The sequence below is a fragment of the Nannospalax galili genome, unplaced genomic scaffold, assembly GCF_000622305.1.
Source record: "Nannospalax galili isolate Female #2095 unplaced genomic scaffold, S.galili_v1.0 scaffold183, whole genome shotgun sequence".
NCBI classification, from domain to species: domain Eukaryota; kingdom Metazoa; phylum Chordata; class Mammalia; order Rodentia; family Spalacidae; genus Nannospalax; species Nannospalax galili.
The window spans coordinates 2,027,871-2,052,747 of NW_008350555.1; the positions used below are offsets into that span (position 1 = coordinate 2,027,871).

A 24,877-nucleotide genomic window follows, 5' to 3' on the forward strand; every position below is an offset into this window, starting at 1 on the left:
TTATTGTGTCAGGACCTACGTGTTTGTGTGTGTGTGCTCTTAGTGTTTGCTTTCTGAAGTTGGTTACTTCAAGGTTTGATGCATATGTATTTACAACTGATATATTTTCTCAAAAATTGTTCCCTTTATTAATATGTATTGGCTCTCTGAATCTCTTTGACTAGTTTAGTCCATTGATATTTAAGGTTATTATTGGTTGTTGTCATTTTGATTGCAGTTTGTATTCTCTGTGTAATTTGTGTTTCCTAGATTATATGTTTCTTTATTTTCTTTCATTGCCCCTAAGAGTATAGTTGTTTCTGTCTCTGCTCTCTATATTGCTTCAAGTATTCTTTGGGGGGCTGGTTTTGTGGACATGTATTCTTTCAGGCTATTCATGTCATGGAAGATTTTTCTTACCCTCTCAACTATAATAGACATTTTTGCTGGGTGTAGTATTCTGGGTTGACGTCTGTTGTCATGTAGAACTGGAAATACCTTGGTCTAGGCTCTTCTGGCTTTCATAGTATGCATTGATAAGTCAGCTGTAATTCTGATGGGCTTTCCTTTGTATGTGACTTATTGTTTTTCTTTTGCTGCTTTCAGTATTTTTTCTTTGTTCTGTACATTTAGTGTTTTTACTATGATATGTCATGGGGAGTTTCTTTTCTGATCCTGTCTATTTGGTGTTCAATGTGCTTCCTGTATTTGTATGGTGATGTCTTAATTTTGGGAAATTCTCTTCTACAATCCTGTTTAAGATCTGGTCAATACCATTAACCTGAAATTCTTCTTCCTCTAGTCCTATGATCTGAAGATTTGGTCTTTTCATGTTGTCCCACATCTCTTGCATATTCCATTCCTGTGTTTTTTAAAATTTTCCATAATCTTTGCTTGACTGGTCCAGTTCTTCAGCTTTATCCTCCTGCGTTGATACTGTGTTTTCCATTTCATTCATTCTAGAGGTGAGGCTTTCCCTTGTTCTTTGAAGTTGGCTTATTGAGTTTTGTAATTCTTCATTTCTGCCTGAGTTTTCTTCACTGTTTCTATATCTTTTGTGAATTCATTCAGAAGTTTATCCCTGTCTTCTTTTAGCTCTTTGATTTAGTTCTTCGTGTGTTCTTTAAATTCGTTGAAATTTTTGATCATGTTTGTGGTTGTTCTTTTAAATTCAGTCTTCTGGGTTATCTCTAGGGGGTTCTCTTTGTGGAACTCTTCTACAGGATTGGTGGGGTTTGGTAGGGACATAGTGTTTTGGCTTCCATTTTATTATTCTTTCATTGTGGTTTTGGCATGTGAATTTCTTTTGTTGTTTATGATTCTGATATGAGAATTAAGTTGAACTATGCTTCTGTTTGTATTATCTGGGTACCTAGATATTTCTTTATTGGTTATGTAAAGCTCGTTGGTACAGGGTTCAGGTTCTCTCAGATTTATTTTGGAGGGAACTGATGGCTTCAGATCAGCTATTCAGGGGTACCCACAGAAGCCCAATTTATGTTCCAGTCAGGCACACTCAGGCTTCTTTCACCGGGTGGAGGCAGGATCCAGGCTCTCTCAGGCAGTCCTGTGCGCTGTCAAACCTGTGTCAGAGGGAGGCCAGAGGGGGACAGAATTTGGCACTCTCTGGTTGTCTGCTGAGATCTCAGCTTTAGCCTATCAAAGGCAGATCTGCCCAGGGGCCTTGGGAGGCGCCTCACAAACTCCCAGGTAGGGGGATGGTATGGTGCAATTAGGGGAAGCTCAGCACCACATGGAAGCAGGATCTGGGGGCTGTCAGGCTGTACCCTGGGTCTCAGGCCCTATGGTAGTTGGAGGCCAGAACTCAGCTCTCTCTGGCAGTCTGCTAAGCTCCCAGCCCCTTCCACCCTCTCAGGCTGTCTCAGTTTGTAACTCTTTAAGTAGCCCAGGCTGGCCTCAAACTTGTGATCCTCTTGCTTCTGCCTCTTGAGATTATAGAGTGTGCACTGCCATGCCTACATTTCTGATACTTCAGCTTATTTGTCATTACCTGCCTTACTCTTTTTGCTGTTTTTATGGTATTCTTTTGGTTTTCTTTCTAGAATTTCTTTATATATAAAAACAGATAATGATGTATGAGTTACAGTTCATTTGAAAACTTAAATGTTTTCATTACGGTGATTGCTACATTATTGAGAAATTCAACCTCATTAATACAGTTAAGGAAAATTCAAAACATCATGAATAAAGTGGTGCGAGTTTAAAGGATGATGAGGCAAACAAAACAAAGCACAAGAAACAGCTTGGGGCTGGAGAGATGGCTCAGTGGTTAAGAACGCTGACTGGTCTTGCCGAGGACCCGGGTTCAATTCCCAGCACCCACATGGCGGCTATGAACTGTCTTTAACTCCAGTTCCAGGGGAATCCAAAGCCCTCTTCTGACCTCAGTGGCATTGCACGACATGGGTGCATTCACATACAGGCAGGCAATACACTCATACACATAAAATAAAATAAAAATAATAAAATATTTGAAAAAAAGAAAAGAAATAGTACAGCTGATATTTTAAATACTAATGCTGGGTGTGGCAGTTCACGCCTGTAGTCCCAGCACTTGGGAGGCCCAGACAGGCAATCTCTGTGAGTTCAAGGCCAGCCTGGTCTACATAGTTCCAGGACAGCTCGGGCTGCAGGGAGACCCTGTCTCAAAAGACCAAAAAAAAAAAAAAAAAAAACCAAAAAATCTAATATTTAGCCAGGCATGGTGATACACACCTTTAGTCCCAGCATTTTCTCTGAGGTGGATCTCTGAGATCAAGGCCAGTCTGGTGTACATAGCAAGCTCCAAACCAACTGGGGTACAGGGAGACCATCCTTCAAAAAGACAAACTGATATTTAAATATTTATTTCATTTTATTGTAGGAACTTGAACGGGAAATCACATTTCAGGGTGACAGTGCTATTTATTACTCCTATTATAAAGATTTGTTAAAGGCGCCTTCATTTGAAAGAGGTATGATGAATCACAGTTGTATTTATAATAATAATATTGTTCTAAAATAAAAGTCTTGTTCTTAAGTATTAGAACTTTAGAATGTGGGAATTTGTCTCTGAATGTAGGTATTTTTCTTCATGAATGTATAAAAAGTTGGAATTATGAAGTATAGAATATTGTTTTGGGACATTATTTTAATATTAAATATTTGATGACTAATGAATTACATGTTGAATTATTGTCAAAGCAGAACAGTAATATGGAGAAAAATCTTGGTGTCTGCAGGTATTTATGAACTGACACACAATAACAAAACTGTGTCTCTGAAGACTATCAATGCCGTGCAGCAGATGTCTCTGTATCCAGAGCTTATTGCCAGTGTTCTCTATCAAGCCACTGGCAGCAATGTATGTGTTTTTCTTTTGACTTTGATATCCATTTTCTCATGAACTCAGGAATTCTCAAGTTGATTTATGTTATGTCATCCTGTTTTCCCTTTCTTTTTGTCATTTAGGAAGTGATTGAGCCAGTGTATTTCTACATTGGCCTTGTTTTTGGATTACAGGGAATATACGTCACTGCTCTGTTTGCTACAAGTTGGCTTATGAGTGGAACATGGCTAGCAGGAATGCTTACTGTTGCCTGGTTCCTAATTAACAGGTATGAAAGCTAGTTTATTTATTTATTTACTTATTATTATTCATTATTTATTATTATTGTTATTATTATTATTATTGTCTTTTTGAGACAGGGTCTCCCTGTAGCCCCAGCTGTCCTGGAACTAACTATGTAGACCAGGCTGGCCTTGAACTCAGAGATCCACCTGCCTCTGTCTCCCAAGTGCTGGGATTAAAGGCATGCCACCACGCCTGGTTTATTTTTTATTTTTATTTTATGTGTATGAGTGTATTGCCTGTATGTATGCAAGTGCGCCTGTGTTGTGCAATGCCCATGGAGGTCAGGAGAGGGCATCAGATTCCCCTGGAACTGGGGTTACAAATGGTTGTTAAGTACCATGTGGGTGCTGGGAACTGAACCTGGGTTCTCTGCAAGAGCATTCAGTGATCTTAACCACTGAGCCATCTCTAGCCTGAAAGCTAGTTTTCATGGATTTTATAATATATGGGGGAAATATATATTGTATATATATTATATAACATATATATGATATATAATAAATATAGCATATATGTTGCCTTTTTGAGGCAGGGACTTCTTATAGCCCCAGCTAGCCTGGAAGTTGCTATGTAGACCAGGCTGGCCTCAAACTCACAAAGATCCTCCTGCCTCTGCCTCCCAAGTGCTGGGATTAAAGGCGTGCGCCACCACGCCCACAAAGTTTGTTTATTTATTTATTTATTTATTTATTGCAGAGTCTCTCTGCAGCCCTAGCTGTCCTGGAACTCACTATGTACAGCAGGCTGGCCTTGAACTCACAGAGATCCGCCTGCCTCTGTCTCCCAAGTGCTGGGATTACAGGTGTGCGCTACCACGCCCGGCATGGTGCACATGTGTCTTTAATCTCTATGTATCTGATTATTACTAGTCACAGTTGGTTACACTTGGATCCTTAGTACCTGAGTATGAATAAAAAGTCATCAGGTAGATTTCACTGGTAATGTTTATCACCTGTACTATTTAACATGAAGTAAATTATTTTTTTAATTTTTAATAACTACATGATTAGAAGAAGCAGTTCATTATAGCTTTAACATATTCAGTAACACACTCCAGAGCAAGAATACATCTCTTTCACAAGTGGCTGCAAGTTTCTAGGTTCACAGTTGAATTATCTCAATCTTTTTGTATTTGTTTTGTATTTGTATTTGTATTTGTTTTGTGCCCCAGTATGTGGTCGATTGTGGAGAAGGTTCCATGGGGTACTGAGTAGAAAGTATGTCCTTTGGTGCTTGGTTGGAATACTTGGTAGATGTCTGTTAAGTCCATTTGATATATGGTATTGTTTAATTCAGATGTCTCTCTGTTAACTCTCTGCCATGTTGACCTATCTAATGGAGACAGTAAGGCATTGAAGTCGCCTACTATTGATGAGTTGGGGTTAATCTGGGTCTTAAAGTCCTGTAATATTGTTTTTATGAAGTTGGGTGCACCAGAGTTTGGTGAATATATGTTCATGATTGTAATATCTTCTTGATTGATTGTTCCTTTGATCAGAATGAAATAGCCCTCTTTGTCTCTTCTGGTTAGTTTCAGTTTAAAGTCTATTTTGTCAGATATTAGGATTGCTACACCTGTTTTTTTCTTGGTGCCATTTGCTTGGTATGTTTTTTTTCCATCCTTTCACTTTGAGATATTGTCTGTCCTTGAAAGTGAGATGAGTTTCTTGTAGACAACAAAAAGATGGGTTTTGTTTCTTCATAATCTGTGTCTTTTGACTGGGGAGCTCAGTCCGTTAATATTTAAAGTTATTAATGAAAGATAGGTATTGAATCCTGTCATTTTTATTTCTGTTTCCATTGTTGATATAGCTGTACTTTTCCACAGTTATCCCTTCATTGAATTTCTTTCCGCAACCCCTTGGGTATAGTCGTCCTTTTTCAGCTCTTTGTATTGCTTCCAGAACTCTGTGAAGGGCTGGTTTTGTGGACATGAATTCCTTCAGCCTATTTATGTCATGGAAGACTTTTCTTTCCCCTTCGACTATAATAGACATTTTGTCTGGGTATAGTAATTTCGGTGGGCATCTGTGGTCATTTAAAACTGGGAATACTTTGGTCTAGGCTCTTCTGGCTTTCATAGTTTGCAGTGAAAAGTCAGCTGTAATCCTAATGGGGTTTCCTTTATATGTGACTTGTTGTTTCTCTAGGGCAGCTGGTGGCTGTGCCACCCAGAGATGCAAAGGGAGATGGGGGCAGGAAGAGACCCCAAGGGCTCCTGGGGACTATCCTGAGGAACTGGGTTGGTCTGGATGCAAAGGATCAGGAAGCAGAAAGGTCAGCCCCGGCACCCTGGAAAGAGGCTGGCAGGTTGTGCAGCCCAGGGAAGCAGAGGGAGGTGAGGGTGTGACCAGGCCCAGATGGCTCCTGGGAGAGATGCTGGTGGTTTGTGCAGACCAGGGAAGCATGAGGAGGTGAGGGTGGGGCCAGGCACAGAGGGCTCTTGGGGACCTCAGAAGGAACTGGGTTGGTCTGGATGCAAAGGATCAGGAGGCAGTGGTGGTTCCCCTGGTGTCTGAGGCGCCAAGACAAGGAATAGGGCGGGGGGGGTGGGGAGGGGGGGTGGGGGGGGTGTGTGATTGAGGCTGGGGGACTCAAGGCGAAGGGGGCCGGATCGACTTACCCCAGAGAGAGAGGCCTGCGGGTGGCGCAGGTCCAGGGAAGCAGAGCTCATTGTACTCTTAAAAACTAAATTTAAGAGTTTAGGATATTTGTTTAGTAATTATAATGTTTGCATAGTAATAACACACATTAACACCAGGAGGCGGAAGCCATGGAGACCATTGGCGGCTACCGCATTTGATGAACTTTAGTATTCATTTCATTTGATCATTAGACTTACCATTGTATTCAGAGGAAGCCTTTTTTTCTTTTGTACTGAAGATCCAACTGGACCCTGCCCCTGAGATACATCTATATTACCACCCCCTCCCCTTGCTGTGTAGACTAAGCTGGCCTCAAAGTAACTGTGTAGCCCAGCTTGGTGTTGAACTCACTATCTTTCCTGTGTTGGGGTTATAGACATGTAGCCTTGTTTAGGGATGCTGGATATTGAACCCAGGGCTTCCTGCTTGCTAGGCACACTCTACATCCCTGGTCTGCTTCTTTTTTTCTCATGTTTCTTATTTGTGTGTTGCACTTTGCATCTGCTGGTTTGGATATCTCTTTTGGGCTGTTTGAGGGGTGGAGGTGGGAATGAGGGTGAATCTTCTTATTAATCAGCTTATTTTCAAAGGCTCATTCCTCATACTGCTCAGTAAGGAGGAAACAAACTGCTTATGGATGAACCTCTGCTGCTCCTCTCACTGGGAGCTGCTGGAGGGAAGCTGTGTTCAGCTTTTATCTCTGTATGGTTCATCTTTTTCTCTGCTTTTCTCAGGTAGCCTTTCACTTCCTTTGTGAGTTATCCTGGATCTTTCCTTTACCACCTCATACTTGAGGCAGCTTCTGGTTTCTCATTCTATCTGTTTTATTTTTCAATAATTTATTTATTATTTTCATTTTATTGTTTGTGTGTGAGTATATTCCCTGCATGTAGGTAGATGCACCCATGTCATGCCATGCCTGAGGAGGTCAGAAAAGGGCGTCAGATGCCCTGGAACTGGAGTTATAGATGGCTGTTAGATGCTGGGAACTGAACCCCAGTCCTCTGCAAGAGCAGCCAGTGTTCTTAACCATCTCTCCAACCCCAGCATAAGTTGTTTTATTTATTTATTTTTTTGGTCTTTTTAAGACAGGGTCTCCCTGTAGCCCCAGCTGTCCTGGAACTCATTATGTAGACCAGGCTGGCCTTGAATTCATTGAGATCTGCCTGTCTCTGCCTCCCAAGTGCTGGGATTAAAGGCGTACACCACCACACCCAGCTATTTTTCCTTTTTAGAAAAAATTTTATTTTTATTTTATGTGTATGGTGTATGAGTGTATTGCCTGCATGAATATGAATATACCTTGTCATGTAATGCCATGGAGGTCAGAAGAGGGCATTGGATTCTCCTGGAACTGGAGTTAAGGATGGTTCGTAGCTGCCATGTGGGTGCTGGGAATCGAACCCAGGTCTTCTGCAAGAGCAGTCAGTACTGAGCCATCTCTCCAGCCCCAAGCTGTCTTTAACAATATTTTATTTTTTTAATTTTATGTGTATGAGTGTATTGCCTGCATGTGTATAATTGCACCTGTGTCATGCAATACCTACGAAGGTCACAAGAGGATATCAGATCCCCTGGAACTGGAGTTATGGACAGTTGTTGGCTGCTATGTGGGTGCTGGGATTTGAACTTGGGTCTTCTGCAAGAACAGTCAGTGTTCTTTTTTTAAAAAAAAATATATTTTTATTTATTATTTTCATTTTATGTGTATGAGAGTATTGGCTGCATGTATATGAGTGCACCCGTGTCATGCAATGCCACAGAGGACAGAAGAAGGCTTTGGATTCCCCTGGAACTGGAGTTAAGGATAAGGATGGTTTGTAGCTGCCATGTGGGTGCTGGGAATCGAAACTGGGTCCTCTGTAAGAGCAGTCAGTGCTCCTAACCTTCTGAGCCATCTTTCCAGCCCCAAGAACAGCCAGTGTTCTTAACCACTGAGCCATCTCTTCAGCCCCTCATAAACTGTTTATATTAAACAAAGTTTTCCCTAGCTTTTTTCCTTGTTTTGATTTCTGGTTATTTTGGCACTGTGAGTTTTGAACCCAGGGCTGTTATCTGTTTAGTGAGCAGAGCAGTTAGCCCCTGATTTAAGTTAGCAGGTAGGACACGAAAGTTAACTTAAAGAATGTGTGTGTGTGTGTGTGTGTGTGTGTGTGTCTGTGTCTGTGTCTGTGTCTGTGTGCAGTGCTGAGAGTCTTGTTGCATAGTAGGTAATCTAGTATGTGTACAATAGTACTTTATTTTATTGTAGTTTGTTATTTTTTCAGGAGCAGCATGATTGTCCTGGAAAGACAAGTGAGGTCAAATACCAAGCATCTCATAGCCCTGTTTTTCCAGGAAATTGATATGAGCTTTAAGTTGAAATAGAGGAAGAATTGGGAAAGGGGTGAGAAGAATGCAGCAATTAAGCAGTCTTGATAAAAAATTGATTTGTTTTTATCATTTTTCTCAGTTGGTTCTGTGAGGCAGCTCCCATAAGGAGAAGTCTTTATTGCTGTATCATTTGAGGGAACAACTTTGTTCCTTGCCCTCATGAGATGATTGCTTCTGCTTTGGGGGACTGGGGGAAGTTTGGTTCCCATCAGGGAGTAATGGTTCCTGCTTATAGGGACCATCTCATCATGGGTTCCTCTGTCTGCTGGGCTCCACTCTTTTTGGAATGCAAGATGACCACATGTTTTAGGACCATGGAGACTTCGGGCATAGCTCTTTCTCGAGCCTGAAGTCTCAGATAAAGGACCTGCAGTGTGAACTTTGATGAGGATCCTTTTACTGATTTGCAAACTGCTGTCTTTTTGTTTGTTTGTTTGAGACAGGGTCTCCCAGCAGGCTTAGAACTTGCTATACTTGATCTCACAGAGATCAGCCTGCCTCCACCTCCCAAGTGCTGGGATTAAAGGCATGTGCCACCATGCCTGGCAAAAAATGCTGCTTTTTCACTGCAGAGCCTTGTTTGAGTGTGACTTCAGTGATTTTATAGTACAGGATTTGCTGAATCTATCTCTTTGGGTGTGGAGCAAAGAAGACTATAACAGTACTGGATATGTGGCTCAATTCATGACAGCAGGAAAGTGGAGAGCCATAGTTCAATTGCACTTATTTAATGACTAATGATGTGTATGTACTTAGTTGGCCAAGTGTCTCTTCCCATCTTTTAAATTTTTTATTATTTTTGGGGGCTGGAGAGATGGCTCAGCAGTTAAGAACACTGGTTGTTCTTGCAGAAGATAAAAATTTTAAAAAATTTATTATTTTTAGCCAGGCGTGGTGGTGCACATCTTTAATCCCAGCACTTGGGAGGCAGAGGCAGGCCAATCTCTGTGAGGCCAGCCTGGTCTACATAGCAAGTTCCAGGTGAGCTGGGGCTACAGGCAGATCCTGTCTCAAAAAGACCCCCCCCAAATTATTATTCTTTATTTTTCATTATCTATATGTGTGTATATTTGTATAAAGGTATTTGCACATGAGTGTGGATGTCTGAGGAGGATAGGGGTGTCTTAATTCCCTGGACCTGGAATTATAGGCAGTTGTGAGCATCCTGATGTGGCTGCTAGGAAGCTGGGAACTGAATTCAGATCCTCTGCATGAGAAGGAGGCTTTTTTAACTGCTGAGCCATTTCTCCAGTCCTTCTTAACATCATTTTTAAAAACTGAAAGATTTATGTGATCTAGGAAAAGATAAGAGTATCTGTTCATATCTTTTACCTGTTTTATAGTATAGGATTGAACACTGGGTATATTCTGCTGTGCTGTCTTCCTACCCTTTAAATTTCTATTATTATTATTATTTTTTTATTCCTGCAGTGCTGGGGATTGAGCCTAGGGTCTTAGTTATGATAGATAAGCTCCCTATACTATTGAGCTGTATCCCATATCCTTAGCTGAGCCCTATGTTTTTGAGACAGGGTCTTGCTAAGTTGCCTACATTGACCTTTAACTTGTGATCCTCCTGCTTTGGCCTCCTGAGTTATGTGCAACCATACCTAGTTCCTCTTGTATGGTCGTATTCACCTCTGATTATTGGATTGTAAGAGGTTTTTGTTCAGTTAGGCACCATCTAACAACTTTGTGACCAGTGATGGAGAGAGCAGCCATGCTGAAATTTGCACAATAATGCAATCACCTAACCATGCATTCTGAGAATGTTTTCCTGTTCTTAAGTGATGCATGCATGACATATTTTGTAAATATAAATGCTTTGTCAGAGCTATTTATTGTAGATATTTCTGTCTGTAGTTTTTGTTTTCCCTTTCTTAACAACGAGAAGTAAAAGTTTTAAATTTTGGTGAAGTTCGATGTATTGGGTTTTTTTGTTGTTGTTGTTCTTTCTGTCATACTTTTTTGTCATAATTAAGAAATTTTTGCTAAACCCAGAGTAATTAGAATTGCCATTTGGTCTACTGTGTTTTTCAGTGTGCCTCCCCCTAAGTTCATATATTGAAACTTCATTGCAAATGTGGTAGTATTAAGAGGTGGAGTCACAAAGGAGGAGTCTTTATGAATGAGATTAATACCCTTATAAAAATAGCTGAAGGGCTCTGGGATGTAGCTGAGTGCTGGAGTGTTTGCCTAGCATGCATAGGGCCCTGGCTTCAATCTCTAGCACTGCAGAAAAAAAAAAAAAAACTTGTTTGAATTGAGCTATCTTGTCCCTCTGCATTAGCAAGGAGAGAGCTGAAAGGTCCATCTGTGAGGAAAGGACCCTCTAGACACAGATCTGGTAACTTTCTTGATCTTGGACTACCAGTTTCCAGAACTGTAAGAAAGAATTTCTGTTGTACATAAATTATAGAGTCTATACTATTTTGATATAGGACCCCAAACTGACCAAGGCATAATCTCACTCTTTTCTTGATATTTTTGAAAAATGATTCCCAGCACCCACATGGTGTCTAACAACTATCCATAAATCCAATTCCAGGGGAATCCAACACCCTGTTCTGACTTCCTTGGGCATTGCATGACATGGTTGCACTTACATACATACAGACAATACACTCATACATATAAAATAATTTTAAAAAATAGAGGTTTTTAGGTATTCAGTTCAATTTTCCTATTTCTCTCTGTCTCTGTCTCTGTCTCTCTCTCTCTCTGTGTGTGTGTGTGTGTGTGTGTGTGTGTAGATTAGAGGAGAACTTGTTCTACCATGTGAGTCCCAGTGATTGAACCTGGGTCTTTATGATTAGTATCAAGCACCTTTACCCAGTGAGCCATCTCGCTGGTCCTGAATTTTTATAGTTACATACACTTACATAATAGGTAACTAAATGCAGATGACAGTTTTTTTAAACTATATTTATTAGTTTTATTTTATGTGTATGCGTGTATTGCCTACATGTAGGTAAGTGCACCCGAGTCATGCAATGCCCTCGGAGGACAGAAGAGACTGTCGGATCCCCTGGAACTGGAGTTATGGACAGTTGTTAGCTGCCATGTGGGTGCTGGGATTCGAACCTGGGTCTTCTGCAAGAACAGTCCGTGTTCTTAACCACTGAGCCATCTCTCCATCCCCCCAGCTTACTGTTTTTTTTTTCTGTTGTTGTTCCTTTTGAGACAGAGTCTCCCTGTAGCTCCAGCTGTCATGGAACTATGTAGACCAGGCTGGCCTTGAACTCACAGAGATCCACCTGTCTCTGCCTCCCCAGGGCTGGGATTAAAGGTGTGTGCCACCACGCCTGGCACAACTTATTGTTTTTAAAATAAAAATTTGTTTCCGTTTTAACTGACCTTTCCCAGTCGATTGTTGGGATCTGGTGTGGCCCGAGGCCTTGGTTTTGCTGGGATGCTTCAAAGCTTTATTAAGAATATCTGCATCACCATAAAACCCTACTATACTCAGGTTCACCAGGAAATTTGGGTAGGACTAGGTTGATGTCTTTCATCATTTATAAAATCAGGAATGTTGATAAAAGAAGCTTGAAAAGCCCTTCACCTGTTCATAGTTATGGTCATTAACCAACTCCCTGAGTATACTCAAGATGAATTGTCAGTCGGCCTGTAAATTTCAGCAAGGTGTGTTGGGAGCATAGGACATCATTGTATACTTGTCTAAGTACCATTTACTGTGTGGCATCAATAACTGTATCTGTGATGCACCACTATTCTGGGTACTGCTCTGTGTCCCCTGAATAGGTCCTCTGTAATGGAGCAGGCACCCTCAGAACCTCACTGAGCAACCTCCTTAGAAAATCTGAGGAATAGGGAGTGAAATCTTTGTTGCCATAATGGATGGTGGTCAGGATCTAGACACTCAGATTCCAATATCCAATAAATATTTGTTTAATGGTAAAAAGAAAAAAGTTTGCATTTTGATAAAGATATCATTGACTAAATAGATTAAGTAGGGGAGAGAAGACATTTTAACAGTATTAAGACTACAGGCTTGGAAAGATGGCTCTTGGTTAAGAGCACTTGCTGCTCTTTCAGAGGCCCTGGATTCAGCTCCCAGCATCCACATGGTGGCTCACTACCATCTGTAACTCCAGTTCTAGGAGATCTGGTACACATTCAATGCAAGCACACACACATACACATAAAAATTTTAGAAAGGGATGGGGCTGGAGAGATGGCTCAGCAGTTAAGAACACTGACTGTTCTTGCAGAAGACCGAGGTTCGAATCCCAGCACCACATGGCAGCTAAAAACTGCCCATAACTCCAGTCCCAGGGGATCCGACAGCCTCTTCTGTCCTCCGAGGGCATTGCATGACACGGGTGCACTTACCTACATGCAGACATAACACTCATTCACATAAAAAAAGTTTTTTTTAGAAAGTGGCCTGGAGAAATGGCTAAGAGGTTAAGAGCACTGACTGTTCTTCCAGAGGACCTGGGTTTGGTTCCCAGCACCTACATGGCAGCTAACAACTGTTCTTAACTCCAGTTCCAGGGTATCTGATGTCCTCTTCTGGTCTCTGTGGGCAGGCATTGCTTGACACCAGTTCACTTATACACATAAAATAAATTTAAAAATTTAATTAAAAGAAAACTTAATATTGAGTCTTCTTATCCATGGTATATAAAACATTATATATCACCTCAATTTTGGGGGCTTCTTTTCCCATCTTTCAATATTTTATAGTTGTAGAAATCTTATATACTTCCTTTAGATTTATTCATAGATATTTGGTCTTTTTGATACTATTTAAAATGGTAATTATAGCATTCCTAATATATAGAAAATCAGTTCATTTTGTATATTAACCTTGTATCTATGCCTTGCTAAATTTAATTTTTAGCTTGAGGAAGTTTGTGGGTTTTTTAATGTTTTTAAATTTTTTTTATTTATTCTTTGACAATTTATACATGTATACAATGCATCTTGACCATGTCCATCACCACTCTTCCTGGACACCCTCAACACACCTCTTTCTATCTTGATGTCTTGTCTTTTTTTGTATAACTCACTGAGTCAAATTAATGCTGACTGTATGAGCCTGGGCTACTTACCATGTGACTCCACCTCCCCCAGCAACCATCAGGTGCTAGTAACTTCTCAGCTAGGAATGGCATCTCATGTTCCCCTGGAATGTTGACTGTTTCATCTTGTGCAGGTAAACACAGCTGCTGTGAGTTCATGAGAGCAATGGTCATGTCATGTCCAGAAGACTATATGAAGATGTTCTGATAGTGTAATAATAATCTTTTGAGACAGGGTCTCCCTATAGTTCCCAACTGGCCTGGAACTCAATATGTAGACCAGGCTGGGCTTGATCCCACAGAGGATATGCTTGCCTCTGCCTCCCAAGTGTGGGGACTAAATGTGTGCACCACCATACCCCATTGCAACAAACCCTTAATAAAATATGACTAAGGAGAAATTTAGGAGGAGTATACAAAGACATTTTAAGTTTTGTGATTCTGGGGATTTTCCAGGGTCTCTAGATATATAAAAGAGTACTGTCAAGTTAATTCTGCTAATCTATTGACTGAAAAGATTGAACTGTACACCAGAAAATACACATTATGCTTTCATTTATACCACTCAGCAGCTATATGCCTTGAAGTTACAACCCATCTGTGAACCTCTATTTTATGCAGAAGGATTCAAACCAGAGGTCAAGAGAAGGAAGGGTGAGGCAGAAATCCTGGCTTCTGGCTTCTCTGTGCAACAAGCAGTGCCTGAGCATGGGGCCATGTCTACTCAGAGCAGGCATGCCTGAATAATTCTAGCAAGTAGAGCTCAGTGGCCCTGCATCCTGATTGGAAGGTGGGAGTGTGATACTGGTAATTTGCCCAAAGATGCTGTGTACACAGTGGTGAATTTGCCTGTGCCTGTGTCCCAGCGCTGTGGAAGACAACGATAAAATTCAGAGCATTGAGATAGGAGTGAAAGTGCTTTTAAAAAGTGGTGTAACAGCCAGGCAGGTGGTGCATGCCTTTAATTCTAGCACTGGGGAGGCAGAGGCATGCAGATCTCTGTGAAATCCAGGTCAGTGTTGTCTACATGGTGAATTGCAGGCCAGCCAGGGCTGCAGGGAGACCTTATCTCACAAAGAAAAAAAAAAGTGTAGTGTTACATAAATGTAATGTCTTGCTTTCGCTGTTCATTTGTGGTTTATTTTAGGGTAGATACAACAAGAATTGAATACTCCATTCCTTTAAGAGAAAACTGGGCACTTCCATATTTTGCATGCCAAGTTGCTGCACTTACAGGCTATTTAAAAAGAAACTTAAATACTTATGCAGAGGTAAGACATAAATCTGTTTCATCCATCACAGTTAATTCTTTTTTAAATATTTTATTTATTATTTTATGTGTATGAGTGTATTGTCTGTGTGCATGTAAGTGCACCTGTGCCGTGCAATGTCCATGGAGGTCAGAAGAGGGCATCAGATCCTCTGGAACTGGAGGATAGTTGTTAGCTGCCATGTGGGTGCTGGGAATCAAACCCTCATCCTCTGCAAGAGCAGCTTGTTTTCTAAACTGCTGAGCATTCTCACCAGCCCCAGTTAATTCTTATGCTTTGGAAATGTGATATGCTTTTTGGTTGGTTTTTGTTTTTATTTTTTATTATTTATTGGAGACAAGATCTCATGTAGCCCAGCTGGCCTCAAATTCATTATGTATCTTACACAAGGCTGGGCCTTGAGCTCCTGATCCTCTCCTACCTTTAACTAGGGTGACAGTTGTGCACTGATGTAATTGGCTATGGTACATAGTTTTAAAGCTAATCAAATTAGGAGTTAAAAGTTATATTCAGTGAAGCATAGTTACTATGTAATAAAAGATGTATTTAGGTAGTTGCTAAAAAATAATGTTATTCTGTAATCTGATGACAAATATATTTAAGAAAACAGACTATTGTTTTTAGTAGAGTTACTTGACAAATATATTAAGAACATCTTTATTTCAACTTAAAAAATTTATTTTTTATGTGTATAAGTGTTATGCCTGCATGTGTATAAGTGTACCCATGTCATGCAGTGCCTGTGGAAGGCAGAAGAGGGCATCAGATTCCCTGGAACTGGAGTTATGGACGGTTGTTAACCACCATATGGGTGCTGGGAATCAAACCTGGGTCCTCTGCAAGAACAGCCAGTGCTCTTAACTGCTGAGCCATCTCTCCTGCCCCCCAAAAAATCTTATTTTGAAAGTCAGTCTATCCCAATGTTATTTTTACCATTTCTCTTACTGAAGGAACATTCTTTGACTAGATCTTGTCCCAGTGGCATTAGGTATCCAATCCCAGATCTTTTGTACAGTTTTGTTTACTGAAAGCTCTTTAATGTATTACTTAAATTTCATATGTAAACTGCACATCAGGCACAATGAGGATGAAGCACTGTGAATAATGTATGGGGTGACCCAGACTGTGGAGCTTAGGAAGCATTCAGAGACAGGAGAGACTTAGAGACTTAGCTACTTGCATGTTTCTTTCTTTTTTTTTTTTTTTTTTTAATTTTTTTGAGACAGGGTCTCCCTGTAGCCCCAGCTGTCCTGGAACTCACTATGCAGACCAGGCTGGCCTCAAACTCACAAACATCCACCTGCTTTTGCCTCCCAACTGCTAGGATTAAAGGCGTGTGCCACCAGGCCTGGCACATGTTTCTGTCTTTAAGGCTTATTTTTACTGCATGGTCTTAGAGTAGTTTGAGAATACACTCTTGTTTTGTTTTGTTTTGTTTTGTTTTGTTTTGTTTTGTTTTGTTTTTTTGAGACAGGGTCTCCCTGTAGCCCCAGCTGTCCTGGAACTCACTATGTAGACCAGGCTGGCCTTGAACTCCACAGAGATCCCCCTGCCTCTGCCTCCCAAATGCTGGGATTAAAGGTGTGTGCCACCACGCCTGGAGAGAATATACTCTTTGAGTTAAATTTTGTTTTATTATGCTGCAGCTTTTCCACACAATTACCCAATAGTCTCTAAATGCTTAGTGGGTTAATTAGACTGGATCTAGATTTGAGCCTTCATCGATTTCTGGAACTGATTTCTCGATGGTTGGCGGTTTTGGTCTAGTTATTACAATTCTGCTTATTCCATATTAGAATGCTTCCCAGAATACTTTATATATAGCTGCAGTGAGAGGAAGAGCTGGGGTGTATGTATTTTATCAGTATGATATGACCTTCAGCTTTGTGGTTCATATTATTTGCCCAGCTGGTGTAGTTTTTTTCTCTGTTCTTAATGCTAGATACTGGAAAATTCTTTTTTTGTTGTTTGTTCTTTTGTTTTTAGTTATTTTTATTTTATGTTTCTGAGTATTGTGCCTAAACGTATGTAAGTACACCCATGTCATGCAATGCCCACGGAGGATAGAAGAGGGTGTTGGATCCCCTGGAACTGGAGTTACGGACAGTTTTTAGCTGCCATGTGGGTGCTGGGATTCGAACACAGGTCTTTTGCAAGAACAGACAGTACTCTTAGCTACTGAGTCATCTCTCCAGCCCCATTTTTGTTTTTTGAGACAGATCTTAATTATTCCAGGCTGGCCTGAAACTTGCTGTATGTCCAAGGATGACTTTGAACTTTTGATCCTCCTGCCTCTACCTCCCAAGTGCTGGGATGACAGGTGTGCATCATACCCAGTTTTATGTGATACCAAATCTTTATGCATGCTAGACAAGCAACCAATTAAACTACATCCCCAGGCCCTGAGAAATTCTATTTGCTGATGGCTGAGATATTTCTGACTCTGGAATTTATCACTGAATGTAATCAGCTAAGTGTGAAGGAATTAATTTTTTTTAGAATAGTTTATAGGTTTCTCGACCTTCTCATTTACTGTTCTTATCAGAATGAGATCATTTGACACTATGGAAGAAGTCAGTAAAAAGGTAGATCTGTGGAAGGAAGAGAGACTCTTCCTGGACATGCATTATATGATGGTGGACTTGTTACAGACTTACAGCTCACTAAAGGATCACTTGGAGGATGACAGTGAAAAGATAGAACTCATTTTACAGGTGTATTTGAGCTAAAGCATTGAAATCTGTTTAGTTTAGTTTTGAGACTCTTTCTCATCATATAGCCCAGGCTAGCCCTGAACTTATGATCCGTCTACCTCCAGTTCCTGAGTACTAAGATTAGGGAAGTGCACCGCCAAACATGGCTCTTTTTCAGTATTTGGTAAAGGAAAACAGCATCCAGTTTTACAGGATTGATATGTTTAGCCTTGGGGAAAAATAAAACCAAACTTCTGTTGCTGAACACAAAGCTTTGGCCAGAGATAGGATGAAACATTTATAGACTATAGGTTTAGGAGAATAAGAATCAAAATGGAAAGAAAAATACTATTTTAGGACAAAAGAAAATTCTTCCACATTAACAAAAGCTTACCAGCCAGACTAGTAAAAACCACCATTTTATTTTTTGCTTTACTTCTTGAGATGAAGAAAAATTGTGCTGAAGCTCCAACCTCCCTTTTATCTTCCTGAGATTTACAACGTGATGTCAAAAGACAAGGACTGATTTCTCTCGATGGACCTTATTAAGATCTTACTGGTTTTGTGATTTTAAAATAGCTTCAAGTGATGTAGCTCATGTTTTTTTATAGATAAAGTCATTGGTACTTAGTTGCTTTCTTTTGTTTTCCCTAGAGGTTTTGCTACTTGTTGATGAGTGCCTGGACTTACACCTTCATGGTGATGTGGGAGTACAGCCACTATATCTTGTTTATTCAAGCCCTGTCTCTGCTGCTCCTAGATATCTTTTCAGTGGAACAAAGTAACAAGGTATTGTGACACTTTGAAATGATTAATTTAAATCTAGAGAATAAATGTGTTTGCAGTATTATCTCTTAAGGACTCTTTTATATTCATCCTTTATTTTCAGCTCTTTAGAACCCTGATTAGTATCAACATTTAAGTTATTTACAGGGGCTGGAAAAATGGCTCAGAGGTTCTTACAGAGGATCTGGGCTTAATTCCCAGCACCCACATGGCAGCCAACAACTGTCCATAGCTCTAGTTCCAGGGAAATCCAGTGCCTTCTTCTGACTTCTGAGGGTCTTATGTGACATGGGTGCACTTACACACATGCAGACAATACACTCATACACATAAAAATGAAAATAATTAAAAATGAAAGCAAAACAAAAAATTTCATTTTATTCTCATTTGTTTTGTTTTTGCCCCAACAGGTTCATGAAGTATATAAAATCTATATATTTTCTCTCTTTCTTGGATATTTACTACAGTTTGAGAATCCAGCTTTATTGGTATCTCCTTTATTAAGTTTGGTAGGAGCATTAATGCTCATTAAGTGCCTTCAGGTAATTAATTAACATTGCCTTGCCTTTTTAAAATTAGTTTTGTTGTTTTTTATTTGTTAATTTTTATACCTCACTCTTTGTTCATGTTCATGTGATTCCCCCCGCCCCCCCATAGCTGAATGGGAAAAAAGGAACTTTTGTTGCTAAAGTAATGAAAGTGATTAAATTTTACCTGGTGTGTACTCTGCCGGTGACATTGAATGTTATAATGAAGGTAAGTGACTCTGAGATTCATGCAGTAGAGAAATTGAATAGAGAAACATTAGTCTAAACTGTAGTGAGAATAATGAGATTGCAGAGTATAGTGGGTATGCAATATAACTCTTGACTTGAAAGTGATCACAACTAGCATACTGGGCTAGAAAATGAATTCTGGGGCTGGGCAAATGGCTAAGTGGGTAGAGCATTTGCTATGCAAGTGTGAGGACCAGGTACTGGGAGCAGTGGAGACAGGGGATCCCTTGAGCCAACTGGCTAGCTAGACTAGGGGAATTGGTGAGCTCTGTTGTCAAGGGGAGAGAGGCAGCTCAATGTATAAGGTAGAGAGCAGTGGAAAGAGACACCTGATGTCAATCTCTGGCCTGCACACATGCACTCATGTTCCTGTACACATGCAAACACACATATACCTATGTACACACACTACATGTACATACACAGAATGAAAGGAAATAAGATTCTGATTATGTTCTTAAAAAGAAACAAGAGGGCCTGGAGAGATGGCTCAGCAGTTAAGAACACTGGTTGTTCTTGCAGAAGACCTGGGTTCAAATCCCAGCACCTTCATGACAGCTAACAACTGTCTGTAACTCCAGTCGTGGGTATTGCACAATATGGATGCACTTACCTACATGCAGGCAATACACGCATACACATAAAATAAAAATAATAAATTTTTTTTAAAAGTTAAAAAAAAAAGAAACAAGAAATAACTTTTTTTTTTTTTTTTTAAATCTTTTTGAAGGAGGGTCTCCCTGTAGCCCCAGCTGTCCTGGAACTCACTATGTAGACCAGGCTAGCCTTGAACTCACAGAGATTTGCCTGCCTCTATCTCCCAAGTGCTGAGACTACAGGCATGCACCACCACACCCGGCTCAGACAAGAAATAACTTTATTTCCCATTTAATTTAAAATGTTATCATTGCCCTGTGAACAGTGGGCAAACTATGAAATAAATTGAGACAAATAAAAGATGTTCAAAGTTGGATGTGGTGGTGCCCACCTGCATCTAACACTTAGGTGGTAGATTTAGGAGGATCAGAAGTTTAAAGTCATCCTCAAATAGTAATTTTAGGCCAGAGACAAGTGGATTACTGGACCCAGGCATACTAAGTTTGAAGTTTTATTATTATCAATGCTGTTACAGTTTTATGCCTAAACAAAGCGTGATTGTATCAGTACATCCTCTTGCTTCATAGTGTACACCAAGTGTGATTTAATGTACTATTCTTTTAATCTTATGATGTTTTCTATCTCTAGTAATTGGAGAAAAGCATATGATTACAAACATAGGTAGTATTTCTTTGTTTAAATAGTGTTTTTCTCTTCTGAGTCTGATACTTTACAATTTAACCAAGGTATCTGCATGTTTTTCTCTTCTAGATGTTTGTCCCACACAAAGAAAACGAGCACATGCTGAAATTCCTTGAAGTAAAATTTGGACTAAATATGACTAAGTAAGTTTTATACTTGGAAATTTAGCTAAATTTGTATCACTTAGAAAATAAAAAGAAGGGCTGGACAGAAGTCTCAGCGATTAAGAGCACTGGCTGCTCGCAGAGGATCTGGGTTCAGTTTCCAGCACCCACATGGTGGCTAACAACTGTGTAACTCCAGTTCCAGGGGATCCAACACCCTCTTCTGACCTTGGGCACGCACGAATGGGTGCACTACCATACATGCAGGCAATGTACTCATATACATAAAAAACGAAGAAAAAAGAAAATAAAGAGAAGAATGCTTGATAGAGGGAATATATACCTAGTTACATACCACCTAGAAAATAATTTCAAATATTCTATAAAAGAAATGTTTTTGTTTTGTTTTATCTTTGTGGTATTTGAGATTGAACCCAGGGCCTTCCACATACCAGGCAACACCTACCATAGGGTAAAGGAAAGGGATGGAGGATAGACAGGAAAGTTTTTAGTTCATAATAATTGGCCAGAAGCTAGCTGTTCTTTTATTTAATTAAAAATAATGTCGTTTATGTTTTATGAAAGAAAATTAAAGAAATGACTATATATAGATAGCATCTACTTGTATATCAGATGTTTACCTACACATTTCTCTAGATTTAATAAAGCTCGGGGGGTTCAGTGGTTAAGAGCACTGGGTAGAGTGCAGAAGACCTGGCTTCAATACCCAGCATCCAGATGGCAGCTAACAACTGTCTGTAACTACAGTTCAAGGGGATCTGACACCCTTTTCTGATCTCCTCGGGAATTGCATGACACAGGTGCACCCACCTACATGCAGGTGTTATACTCACACACATAAAATAAAAATAATAAGTAAAATATTTTTAAAAAAAAGTCTTGGAACCCTTTTCTCATTTGCTATGATTATATGGTATTATAGATATGGTAGATTGAATTTCTTGCTATGATATATCACAGTTAGTAAATAAAGCATCTTTAAAGTAAAAGATCTTTTAGGAAACTATATATAGGCCTGGCACCTATACAGTAAAAGCTGACATAGAACTCCATAAGTGACTAGTCTTTCCATTGACTTTTTACTTAACTTTGGGCATATCCTAGAGTCTTCTAAGAATAAAGGCTGCTTTGGGCTAATATTTGTTAGTTGATTTCTATGTAGTACTCTTGTAGTAAACATGCCAAGTGTTAGATTTGGTTTTTTGGTCTTTTTTGAGACGGGGTTTCCCTGTAGCCCCAGCTTGACTGGAACTCACTGTATAGAACAGGATGGCCTTGAACTCACACCACACCTGGCTATATTTGTTTTTAGAAAGTAACCACATTAAGGGTTTTAAGATTAAAACAGTCTTTTCCCTTAAGAACATTGCTGAGCTGGGCGTGGTGGCGCATGCCTTTAGTCCCAGCACTTGGGAGGCAGAGGCAGTCAGATCTCTGTGAGTTCAAGGCCAGCCTGGTCTACATAGTGAGTTCCAGGGGCTACAGGGAGACCCTGTCTTATAAAAAAGAACATTGCCATGTGATTAATTATGGTTTGGGGTCCCCCCCCAATACTGAGGCTTGAACCCAGGACCTTTGGTGCTAGGCAAGTACTGTACTGCTGAGCTACATTCTTAGCCCAATTAGGTTGGGGGGGTTGGGGTTTTTTTTGGTCTTTTTTTGAGACAGGGTCCCCCTGTAGCTCCAGCTGTCCTACTATTTCTAGGACAGCTGGAGCTACAGGGGGACCCTGTCTCAAAAAAAGACCAAAAAAAAAAAAAGTCCTAGGCTTAATCCCCTGCTGGTATGGTGGCCTATGCCTATAATCCCAGTGCTTGGGAAGGTAGAAGCAAGAGGATCACAAGTTCAGGGTCATCCTTGGCTACATAGGGAATTGGAGGCCACACTGAGATATAGGAAACCCTGTCTCAAAAAGGGAAAAAAGAAAGAAAAGAAGGAAAGAAAAGAAAACTAGCTCCAGCCCCAGTATAAAATATTTTGATGGCAGCTTCTGTAATACTGCTATATTGCAGTTTGGCACATTGTTGAGCTTTAGAGTCTCTCTCTCTCTCTCTCTCTCTCTCTCTCTCTCTCTCTCTCTTCTCTTACCAAACTCAGACTTAGACTGGTGCCCAGCAAGTCTCTTCTAAACAGGGTCTCACTATGTAGCCCTGGCTGGCCTGAAATACTGTATGTACATCAGACTGGCCTCATCCTCACAGAAATCTACCTGCCAAGTGCTAGTTTATTTTCTTAAATGCAGTCATTTTTGGAGTAGATGTTTCAATCCATCTCTGGGAACTTCTGATCATCATTCCATCTCTTACTTGGGGATATGGCTCAGTAGTAGAAGTGCTTGCTTAGCATGCATGAGGCCCTGGGTTTAGCCCCCTGCTTAGCCAAAGGAAAACTAAATATATATTGGACTTTAGAGGTTGTTACATTTCTTGGTGTATTACTCTGACAGAATAATTGGGTGAACAACTTAAAGAAGGAAGAGTTTATTTTGGCTCATTTTTATAAACTTAAAAAAAAATTTAAACTGCTCTTGGTGGCACATGCCTTTAATGTGCCACAGGCAGATCTCTGTGAGATGGAGGCCAGCCTGGTCAACATAGTGAGTTCCAAGGCCAGCTGGGGCTACAGGGAGACCCTGCCTTTAATTACATTTAACTTGTGTGTGTGTATGTGTGCACAAGTGCTATACTTTAGGAAGTCAGCTCTTTCCTTCTATAATGTGAGCTGCAGGGATTAAACTCAGGTCATCAGGGTAGATGGCCCACCAAACCATCTTACCAGCCCCAGTTTCAGAGATTTCTGTCCATGCTTATTCAGTTCCATTTTTTCTGGTCCATGGAGAGGAGCACATGATGAAAGAGGTTAGGAGTAGAGACAGAAAGGAAAGGGCAGAAAGTAATATATATCCTCCAAAGGCGTGTCTCTAATGACCTATCTTCTCATAGACCCCACTTTTTAAAAGTTTTCACCACCTCCCAATAATGCCATCAAATTATGAATCCATTAATCTCATGATCTAATCACTTCCTCAGAGTTCCACCTCTGAATACGGATGTTGGGTATTAAGCCTTCAAGTCATGAGCCTTTAGGGAGGACATTTGATATGCAAATCAACATTGGTAATATGAAACAACCTGTTTCTTTTTTTTTTTTGGAATTTTTTTTTTTTTTTTTTTTTTTTTTTTTTTTTGAATTTTTTTTTTTTTTTTTTTGGTCTTTTTGAGACAGGGTCTCTCTGTAGCCCCAGCTGGCCTGGAACTCACTATATAGACTAGGCTGGCCTTGAACTCACAGAGATCTGCCTGCCTCTGCCTCCCAAGTGCTGGGATTAAAGGAGTGTGCCACCACGGCCGGCTTTTTGGTAAATTTTTATTGAATTTTTGTGTATTTTATGCAGAACATCTTAATCTTTATATCCCCTTCCCCATTGGCACCCTCCCATAGCTCCCCACCACTGGAATTCATACATTCTGTCATTTGTGTTGTGTTAAGGCCTATTCTGTCAAGTTAGTGTCCCCAGATGTCCCTCAGTGCAAGTTCATCCACTGGGGTCTAGTCAGCCTACTTAGAGTCCCTCCCTTTAAGAAGATCAGCTCTTCCTAAGCAGCAATAATCAGCTACTAATAATTCTTTGAATAAGATTGGAGCCTACTGTTCATTTCTACAGTTCTGCATGGGTCTTGTGCATGCTGACACCATTGTTATAGGTTCATATGAGAAAGGTCCCAGGACCCTGTAGGACTCTAGTTCCATATGGTCTTGCACCGTCTCCTCCCTGGCTCTTACATCTTTCTTCCCCCTCTTCTGCAATGGTTCCTGGGCTCTGGGTGGGTAGAGTTAATGATCCCTGTCCAAGGACCCACACTCTGCAAACTTATTCTCTACTCTTTGGGCATTTGTGACCTTTTGTGTTTCTGGCCCTCTGTTGTATGAGGGAGCTTCATTGATGAGAATTGAGAGATACATTAGTGTTCTGTTTATCCCTTGTTTCTTTGTTCCATGAGCCTTAGGTATAAAGGTTGCATTGTTGATGTGCCACTTACGCTTGGGCAATTCTGTGTATGACCAGTTGTGGAACATTGAAACAACTACTTTCTGAGAGTAGTTTTGATAAAATGATGTGCTTTTCCATAAACTACATTATATTTATTTATAAAACTAGGTTATGCCAGGCGTGTTGGTGCACGCCTGTAGTCCCAGACTTGGGAGGCAGAGACAGGCGGATCTCTGTGAGTTCAAGTCCAGCCTGGT

At 40.3% G+C, this 24,877-nt stretch overlaps 1 protein-coding gene across 1 annotated transcript in view; it reads left to right on the forward strand.

Annotated features, from left to right (window-relative positions):
- Positions 1–24,877, forward strand: part of Dpy19l4 (dpy-19 like 4) — a 100,149-nt gene that overhangs the window by 35,334 nt on the left and 39,938 nt on the right. Inside the window, exons 4-11 of the mRNA XM_008847842.2 lie at positions 2,864–2,954; positions 3,222–3,343; positions 3,451–3,596; positions 14,827–14,950; positions 18,298–18,432; positions 18,840–18,971; positions 19,087–19,185; positions 20,574–20,647. Of these exons, the coding sequence (XP_008846064.1) occupies positions 2,864–2,954; positions 3,222–3,343; positions 3,451–3,596; positions 14,827–14,950; positions 18,298–18,432; positions 18,840–18,971; positions 19,087–19,185; positions 20,574–20,647 (923 nt within the window). The remainder of the gene's footprint in view (positions 1–2,863; positions 2,955–3,221; positions 3,344–3,450; positions 3,597–14,826; positions 14,951–18,297; positions 18,433–18,839; positions 18,972–19,086; positions 19,186–20,573; positions 20,648–24,877) is intronic.